The 10,000-nt window shown below is 47.9% G+C and overlaps 1 protein-coding gene across 2 annotated transcripts in view; it reads left to right on the forward strand.

Moving 5' to 3' along the window:
• iqgap3 (IQ motif containing GTPase activating protein 3) overlaps positions 1-10,000 on the forward strand; it is a 22,804-nt gene that overhangs the window by 7,673 nt on the left and 5,131 nt on the right. For both annotated transcript variants that reach the window (XM_042423821.1, XM_042423822.1), the window contains exons 15-30: positions 775-865; positions 1,662-1,829; positions 2,346-2,488; positions 2,705-2,875; positions 3,069-3,152; positions 3,394-3,465; positions 3,878-3,947; positions 4,106-4,314; positions 4,474-4,626; positions 5,424-5,587; positions 6,651-6,875; positions 7,010-7,150; positions 8,169-8,253; positions 8,388-8,620; positions 8,822-8,954; positions 9,190-9,292. In XM_042423821.1, coding sequence (XP_042279755.1) covers positions 775-865; positions 1,662-1,829; positions 2,346-2,488; positions 2,705-2,875; positions 3,069-3,152; positions 3,394-3,465; positions 3,878-3,947; positions 4,106-4,314; positions 4,474-4,626; positions 5,424-5,587; positions 6,651-6,875; positions 7,010-7,150; positions 8,169-8,253; positions 8,388-8,620; positions 8,822-8,954; positions 9,190-9,292 — 2,245 coding nt within the window. The remainder of the gene's footprint in view (positions 1-774; positions 866-1,661; positions 1,830-2,345; positions 2,489-2,704; positions 2,876-3,068; positions 3,153-3,393; positions 3,466-3,877; positions 3,948-4,105; positions 4,315-4,473; positions 4,627-5,423; positions 5,588-6,650; positions 6,876-7,009; positions 7,151-8,168; positions 8,254-8,387; positions 8,621-8,821; positions 8,955-9,189; positions 9,293-10,000) is intronic.

Raw genomic sequence — 10,000 nt, forward strand, 5'->3', positions numbered from 1 at the left:
AAACAGGTGACCAGGCAGGTAACCAGGCAGGTAACCACACAGGTGACCAGGCAGGTAACTAAACAGGTAACTAAACAGGTGACCAGGCAGGTGACCAGGCAGGTAACCAGGCAGGTGACCAGGCAGGTGACCAGGCAGGTGACCACGCAGGTGACCAAACAGGTAACTAGACAGGTGACCAGACAGGTGACCAGACAGGTAACTAAACAGGTAACTAAACAGGTGACCAGACAGGTGACCAGGCAGGTAACCAGGCAGGTGACCAGGCAGGTGACCAGGCAGGTGACCACGCAGGTGACCAAACAGGTAACTAGACAGGTGACCAGACAGGTGACCAGACAGGTGACCAGGCAGGTAACCAGGCAGGTAACCAGGCAGGTAACCAGGCAGGTAACCAGGCAGGTGACCAGACAGGTAACTAGACAGGTAACTAGACAGGTGACCAGACAGGTGACCAGACAGGTAACTAAACAGGTGACCGGGCAGGTGACCAGACAGGTGACCAGACAGGTGACCAGACAGGTAACTAAACAGGTGACCAGACAGGTAACTAAACAGGTAACCAGGCAGGTAACTAAACAGGTGACCAGGCAGGTGACCAGACAGGTGACCAGACAGGTGACCAGACAGGTGACCAGACTGGCTCAGGCACTCAGGATTCAAACCAACAACTGAGATTGAAAGAATCAGAAAGAATCTGAACTCTGATAATTAATCTTTAATCTGTATCATGTTTTTAAATTGAAGTAATTTTTCCTTCCACCATCCAATCAGGTGAGCAGAGACCCAGGAGCTGAGCTCTGGTTGGCTGACATCCAGGAGGCAGTGAAGACAGCCAATCAGCAGAGTCAGAAAGCTCTGAAGTGTGAGTCAGCGATTATTAATTTTACTCATGGCGAGACCAGTTTATTAGTACAGCACATTCCAACAACAAGGTTTATACAGAGCATGAAAGGCATCAACACAAGTAAAGAGTGAGGACTCGAGCAGCAGCGTCTGGATCAGCTGCAGCTGTCTGATGGAGTTTTTAGGGAGACCTGTGAAGACGGCGTTACAGTAGTCGAGTCTACTGAAGATAAATGCAGAACAAGTTTCTCCAAATCCTGCTGAGACATAAGTCCTTTAATCCTTGATTATATATAATGTGACTGTTGAAGTTCAGGTCTGAGTCCATGACGACACCAAGATTACTGGCTTAGTTTGTAGTTTTTAACATTATTGATTGAAGCTGAGTGCTGACTTTTAATCGTTCTTCCTCAGCTCCAAAAAACAATTACTTACAGTTTTGTCTTTGTTTAATTGAAGAAAATTCTGGTACATCCAATCATTGATTTGTTCAATGCTCTTACTGCTTGTACTGGACCACAGTCCCCTGGTGATGTGTATTTTCCTATAGACACAAAGTAGTCTCTGTCCTTTCAGTAGGACTCAGAGGGCAGAGAGCAGTTTTCAGGACCTGAGAGAAGAGATGTGTTGACGATCTGTAGAAGATCTGAGGCCATGAAGTTAAAAACAAGTTTGAAAAAGCCTTCAGGCAGAATATCAAAGCAGCAGCAGCTTGCACACACTAGTACACTGATGGATTATCTGTGTATTGATGGATTATCTGTGTATTGATGGATTATCTGTGTATTGATGTACTGATGTGTCTCTTCCTGCAGTGTGTCTGTCTGTGGCAGCAGTGAACCAGGCAGTGAAGGAAAACAAGGTGAAACAGACTCTGCGTGTTCTGTCTCTACCAGAGGTGGCGCTGCAGGGAGTCATTTCACACTGTGCTGCAGAGTATCAGCAGGAGCTGAACGCTCTGATCAGAGACAAGATCCGCAGAGGTGAGACTGACTCCTAACATCACTGTCAGAGTCCCGACCAGTCGCTGTCAGAGTCCCGACCAGTCGCTGTCAGAGTCCCGACCAGTCGCTGTCAGATTACAGACCAGTCACTGTCAGAGTCCCGACCAGTCGCTGTCAGAGTCCCGACCAGTCGCTGTCAGATTACCGACCAGTCGCTGTCAGATTACCGACCAGTCGCTGTCAGAGTCCCGACCAGTCGCTGTCAGAGTCCCGACCAGTCGCTGTCAGAGTCCCGACCAGTCGCTGTCAGATTACCGACCAGTCGCTGTCAGATTACAGACCAGTCACTGTCAGATTACCGACCAGTCGCTGTCAGATTACCGACCAGTCGCTGTCAGAGTCCCGACCAGTCGCTCTCAGATTACAGACCAGTCGCTGTCAGATTACCGACCAGTCGCTGTCAGATTACAGACCAGTCGCTGTCAGATTACAGACCAGTTGCTCTCAGAGTTTCAACCAATCACAGCCAGCCTGCTGGTTCCTCTGTGTGTCCAGGAGACAACAGGAGTCCGTGGGTTCGAGTCCAGCTGGAGGACGGCTCGTTCTACTTCTTTCACCTGACCAGACTGGAGGGCAGCTGGGAGAAACCTCCCAAATTCGTCCACAACAGTGTGTTCCTGGACCAACAGGAGATCCAGGTGAGACACACCTGACTTACACCTGAAGGTCAGAGGTCAGATATACACGAGAGATCAGATCAGAGATTATTAAAACAAACCAACTCTGTTCACCCGGACAGGTGCGTCTATATTTAGAAAATTACACAGAAGAACAAGAAAAACAACGGAGACATTTGTCCCCGTGTCTGTGATTGGTCAGCAGCAGTGATGTCATGTGACTCTTCCTCCCTGCAGGAAGTCGTCGGCAGCGTTTCGGGCTCGTACAGTCGTAACGTCCTCTGGAGGAGCAGCGAAGCCCTCGTCACTCGCCTGCAGGCCGTCAGTCGAGGTTTCCTGATCAGACAGAAGCTGGAGGCTCGACGACGTTACCTGCACAGCCACACACCTGCCGCCATCGTCATCCAGGTGAGAGAGGACCCCGCCTTTAATCTCCTTCCACATTTATAATTTCCTCTCTGCTCTCCTTTGCCATCATCTGCTCTCATTCACGGTTGTTGTAATTATTATATTGTTGTGTTTTCAGCGGAGCAGCTGACTCTGATGGAGCTGAATATTTAATCTGAGCATTAACAGTAACACTGGTTTTGTGTGTGTTCAGTCTCAGTGGAGGAGGTTTGTCCAGCAGAGGGCGTTCAGGCGTCGGCTGGAGTTTCTCTACATGAACTGGAGAGCTGTGGTCAAAGTAACTAACAACTCATTATGACTCAAACTGCAGATAATAACATGATTTATACATGATTTCATTCATCAGCTAGTTCACTAAATGTCTAAAATGATGCCGTATGTTCACCACGGCGTCCTGCTAAACAACAGACACATCAGAATATTGATGTTTAGTATCTGTCCACACGTCTTATCGTCTGTCAGGTCGTTATCTTGCTGTCAATCAGATGTTTTATCATCATTAATTATTGTGTCATCAGATTCAGTCGTTTGTGAGGATGTGGTCGGCGAGGAGAAAATATCGAGCTCGACTGAGTTTCTTCAGACGTAACGTGAGTCGTGCTGCCGTCTCTGTCCTCTTATTTATTTATTCATCTATTAGTTTGGATCCACTGCTACTCTTCCTGGAGTCCACAACAATACAGCATAATGCAATGAATCAACAACAATAAAAACGAATAATATCAATAATAACAACAACATAGTCAGTAAAAACATTTGATACAGCTGAAACTGGTGGTAGTATCACTAAAACCAGCGTATACAGTGAGTTCATTAATGATCATATAGTCACATTTCTGCCTTGCGTTGGTTTAAATGTCTAAACTGAGACTTTGAACACATCAGTTCTGTTCAGAAGTCTCACTGAAGATAAATGTAACTCAGATCTTTCTCATTTCTTGTTGTGAACCTTTAATGAAAGTCTCCATGTTGTCAGCGTGTAGTAACTGTCTTTGCCCACAGGTGGGCGCCATCATAAAGATCCAGGCCTTCTTCAGAGCCAACAGGGCCCGAGACCAGTACAGGATGCTGGGTAAGTTCACTGAGAGACGCTGCATCTGATTGGTTGGACTGTTGCTGACATCATTAAGATTTAGTTTTTGAAATGATCCTGCGTACTACTCTGGTGCAAAATATCAGGTACTGTGAGTCATTAATAAGCCCCTCCCCCTCCTCCCTCACCTGTCCCAGTGCACTCGGACACGCCCCCGCTGTCTGTGGTCAGGAAGTTCGTTCATCTGCTCGACCTGGGCGACGGTGACATCAGAGAGGAGGCGGAGCTTCTGCGTCAGAGGGAGGAGGTGGTGAGAAGCATCCGCTTCAACCGGCAGCTGGAAGCAGACCTGGACCTGATGGACCTGAAGATCGGCCTGCTGGTCCGAAACAGAGCCACGCTGCAGGTCTGGACACACAGAGACGCCTCGCACAAATGCACACGCTCACATGGAAAAACACAAACTCTGTAGACACTGCCTCGTTAGGTTGGCGTTCTTTGTAGCGTTTGTCATGTCTGCGTTGTGTCCTCGTTAATGTTAACGAGTGTTTGTCTGTCCGTACAGGAAGTGGTGTCTCACTGTAAGAAACTGACGAAGAAGAACAAGGAGCAGCTGTCAGACATGATGGACCTGGAGAGAAGTAAAGGCCTGAAAGCTCTGAGCAGAGAGAGGAGAGAGAGACTGGAGGCTTACCAACACCTGTTCTACCTGCTGCAGGTGAGACACACAGACACCTGCTCTACCCGCTGCAGGTGAGACACACAGACACCTGCTCTACCTGCTGCAGGTGAGACACACAGACACCTGCTCTACCTGCTGCAGGTGAGACACACACAGACACACAGACACCTGCTCTACCCGCTGCAGGTGAGACACACAGACACCTGTTCTACCTGCTGCAGGTGAGACACACACAGACACACAGACACCTGTTCTACCCGCTGCAGGTGAGACACACAGACACCTGCTCTACCTGCTGCAGGTGAGACACACAGACACCTGCTCTACCTGCTGCAGGTGAGACACACAGACACCTGTTCTACCTGCTGCAGGTGAGACACACAGACACCTGTTCTACCTGCTGCAGGTGAGACACACAGACACACAGACACCTGCTCTACCTGCTGCAGGTGAGACACACAGACACCTGCTCTACCTGCAGGTGTCCGTGGACTATTCATAATAAAATCTTTAAGTATCATTTGAGGTGCAGCAGGTGCAGCAGGTGCACGGAGCGCGCTCAGACACTGCAGTGGCTCCCGTGCATCCACCTCCATGTCTGACAGTCATCAGCCTCTCACACTGTCTGTTTGTGACACTGCTGCTAAACAGTTTGTGTGTCTGTATTCAGAAAGGGTTAAATGTGTTCATGTGATTGATGAAGGAAACGTTGTGTGCAGCTGTTTTGTCTTCAAACTTTTGCTACAGAGTTTTGTGAACAAGGTTTCTGTTCAGGACAGATGTTAAACTGTGTTGTTGTTGTTGTTGTTGTTGTTGTTTGTGTGTGTATTCAGACTCAGCCTCTGTACCTGGCTCAGCTGATCTTCCTGATGCCTCAGAGTCGCTCCACCTCCTTCATGGAGATGTTGGTGTTCAGTCTGTTTAACTACGGCTCCGACCGCAGAGAAGCCTTCCTGCTGCTGCAGCTGTTCACCGAAGCACTGCAGTATGAGATCAGGTAACACGCACGCACACACACACACACACACACACACACACACACACACACACACACACACACACACACACAGGAACACACACACACGCACGCACGCACGCACGCACACACACACACACACACACACAGGAACACACACAGGAACACACACACACAGGAACACACACACACAGGAACACACACACACACACACACACACACACACACACACACAGGAACACACACAGGAACACACACACACAGGAACACACACACACAGGAACACACACACACACACACACACACACACACACACACACACACACACAGGTGTTCACTGAGGTGCTGCAGTCTGAGATCAGGTGACGTTCTGCTGTTCCAGACTTATTTACTGACAATCCAACAGTTTATCTTCCTTTAGTGTATATTTATCTTTATATATTTATCTTTATATATTTATCTGTGAATGTTTCTTATTGGCTGATCAGACATTTTTCCTCTTTAACTGCAGATAAAATACAACTGAAACTATTTGATTTTATTCTTTTCCTTTATTTTACCAGGTAAAAAAGTCTCATTGAGCTTAAAAAACACAAACAACATAAACAGACTAATAAAACTGGCACATCCTACAAACAGGTGAACACAATATCCAGTTAATATATGATAAAACATCAGTTAAGATGAATAAGAATTGACTTAAAATCCTTTTTCTAAATGATCGATAGTCGTCTTGATCAGCGACTGTTTCGCTCTGACGTTGAGAGTTTTAGAGAATCAAACCTGTTTGTGCATCTTAACTGGATTTTGTCCTTAATCGTGTAAAACTATCTTCAGTAAAGCAAACAAATAATAGTATCAGACCAGAAACGAGGGAGACTGTATCTCCTGTGTTTACAGTAACAATAAGAATAATGAATCTTCTCAAAACCACAATCTGAACAGTTTCTCAATAAAAACATAAAAACTCCAAACACAAGATGAAACTGAGAATTTAAATGATCAAACAGAAGAGTCTCCAGCAGGCAGCAGCTCCGTCTGTGACGACTCTTCTGATCAGTGATGAGTGTTTGTGCTGCTGCAGGTTGAAGGTGGAGCAGCCGCAGGACGTCGTCACGGGTAACCCCACCGTCATCAAGATGCTGGTCAACTTTTACCGTAACGCTCGTGGTCATAACGTCCTGCGGGAGGCGCTGGGTCCCGCTCTGCAGGACGTCCTGCTGGACCGGACCCTCAGCATCAGGACCGATCCGGTGGACGTCTACAAGACCTGGATCAACCAGACCGAGACCCAGACGGGACACAAGAGGTCTGAACAGACTCAAACCTGGAAGATTCTGACTCACCTGACTCACCTGACTCACCTGACTCACCTGACTCACCTGTCTCACCTGTCTCACCTGACTCACCTGTCTCACCTGTCTCACCTGTCTGTCCCTGCAGCTCTCTGCCCTATGAGGTGTCTCCTCAGGACGCTCTGTCTCACCCCGAAGTCCAACGACGCATCGACATCGCCATCATCAACCTGAAGAACCTGACAGACCGAGTGCTTAAAGCCATCACCTCCAACCTCCACAAACTCCCGTAGGTCTCCTCCTGTTCACCTCCACAAACTCCCGTAGGTCTCCTCCTGTTCACCTCCACAAACTCCTGTGGTCTCCTCCTGTTCACCTCCACAAACTCCTGTAGGTCTCTACCTGTTCACCTCCACAAACTCCTGTAGGTCTCTACCTGTTCACCTCCACAAACTCCTGTGGTCTCCTCCTGTTCACCTCCACAAACTCCTGTAGGTCTCTACCTGTTCACCTCCACAAACTCCTGTGGTCTCCTCCTGTTCACCTCCACAAACTCCTGTAGGTCTCTACCTGTTCACCTCCACAAACTCCTGTAGGTCTCCTCCTGTTCACCCCCACAAACTCCTGTAGGTCTCCTCCTCTTCACCTCCACAAACTCCCGTAGGTCTCCTCCTGTTCACCTCCACAAACTTCTGTAGGTCTCCTCCTGTTCACCTCCACAAACTTCTGTAGGTCTCCTCCTGTTCACCTCCACAAACTTCTGTAGGTCTCCTCCTGTTCACCTCCACAAACTCCTGTAGGTCTCCTCCTGTTCACCTCCACAAACTCCTGTAGGTCTCCTCCTGTTCACCTCCACAAACTTCTGTAGGTCTCCTCCTGTTCACCTCCACAAACTCCTGTGGTCTCCTCCTGTTCACCTCCACAAACTCCTGTAGGTCTCTACCTGTTCACCTCCACAAACTCCCGTAGGTCTCCTCCTGTTCACCTCCACAAACTTCTGTAGGTCTCCTCCTGTTCACCTCCACAAACTTCTGTAGGTCTCCTCCTGTTCACCTCCACAAACTCCTGTAGGTCTCCTCCTGTTCACCTCCACACACTCCTGTAGGTCTCCTCCTCTTCACCTCCACAAACTCCTGTAGGTCTCCTCCTGTTCACCTCCACAAACTCCTGTAGGTCTCCTCCTGTTCACCTCCACAAACTCCTGTAGGTCTCCTCCTGTTCACCTCCACAAACTCCTGTAGGCCTCCTCCTGTTCACTCATGAAAGGAACTCGTGTTTATTTCAGTGTTTGTGTTTGTTTGTTGTAGATACGGTTTACGTTACACAGCGAAGGTTCTCAGAGACGCTCTGAAGAAAAAGTTTCCTGAAGCCAGTGAGGACGAGCTGTACAAGGTAACTCCAATATTCAGACTGAAGCTGTACTGGTTTGGTCCCAGTAACATCCAGTATTCATCTGCCGCTGCATCCATTTACATACATACATACAGGCTCCTCTCTCTCGATGTCTCACTCCTCCTCTCTCACAGATTGTGGGGAACCTGGTCTACTATCGCTACATGAACCCGGCCATCGTGGCTCCAGATGGCTTCGACGTGGTGGACCGCTCTGCCGGCTCGGCCCTGCAGCCGGAGCAGCGTCACATCCTGGGCTCCATCGCCCGCATGCTGCAGCACGCCGCCGCCAACAAACACTTCCACGGAGACGGATACCACGTCAGAACACTCAACCAGTACATCAGCCAGACTCACGCCAAGTTCAGGTCTGTTTCTAAATAACCTTTGACCTCTGGGGTCTGGATTTATGACAACCACAGAAAACAACCACAGGCGAGCTGACTCTGGTTAGATCTTAAACAGCCTGCACACTGATCTGAGAAAAGATGTTTTCATGAGGTTTTGTCGGCCTTGTTCCTGGTTTCTCTCCTGGTCTCCTGACTGTTGTTTATGTTGCTGTGTGACAGGAAGTTCCTGCTGGGTGTGTGTGACGTCCCCGAGCTGGAGGAAAGATTCAGTATGGACGAATACTCAGAGCTGATCATCGTCAATAAACCCGTCGTCTACATCTCTGTGAGCGAGCTGCTCAACACACACAAGGTCTGCACTGATCTACCTGAACCAGGATCTGGATCTGAATTAGCATCAGTCATGAAATACCTTGTTGTAGCTGCGTTCTCACTGTGTGTGTGTGTGTGTGTGTGTGTGTGTGTGTGTGTGTGTGTGTCTGTGTGTGTGTGTCTGTGTGTGTGTGTGTGTGTGTGTGTGTGTCTGTGTGTGTGTGTCTGTGTGTGTGTGTGTGTGTGTGTGTGTGTGTGTGTGTGTGTGTGTGTAGCTGTTGTTGGAGCATCAGGAGGTTTTGTGTCCAGACCCTTCAGACCCGCTGAGACTGCTGCTGAAGGACCTCGGCTCAGTCCCCACCCTGCAGGAGCTCATTGGTACTACAACTAATAAACTAATACTGCCGATACTGCTAGTACTACACATACTGGTACTGCTAGTATTACATATATTGCTACTGCTAGTATTACATATATTGGTACTGCTAGTATTACACGTACTGCTACTGCTAGCATCACACGTACTGCTACTGCTAGTATTACACATACTAGTGCTGCTAGTATTACACATACTGGTACTGCTAGTATTACACATACTGGTACTGCTAGTATTACATATACCGGTACTGCTAGTATTACACATACCGGTACTGCTAGTATTACATATATTGCTACTGCTAGTATTACATATATTGCTACTGCTAGTATTACACATACTGCCTCTGCTAGTATTACACATACTGCCTCTGCTAGTATTACACATACTGGTGCTGCTAGTATTACACATACTGCCTCTGCTAGTATTACACATACTGGTGCTGCTAGTATTACACATACTGGTGCTGCTAGTATTACACATACTGGTGCTGCTAGTATTACACATACTGGTGCTGCTAGTATTACATATACTGGTGCTGCTAGTATTACATATATTGCTACTGCTAGTATTACACATACTGCCTCTGCTAGTATTACACATACTGGTACTGCTAGTATTACACATACTGGTACTGCTAGTATTACACATACTGCCTCTGCTAGTATTACACATACCGGTACTGCTAGTATTACATATATTGCTACTGC

This window comes from Thunnus maccoyii, chromosome 10 (genome assembly GCF_910596095.1).
Source record: "Thunnus maccoyii chromosome 10, fThuMac1.1, whole genome shotgun sequence".
NCBI classification, from domain to species: Eukaryota; Metazoa; Chordata; class Actinopteri; order Scombriformes; family Scombridae; genus Thunnus; species Thunnus maccoyii.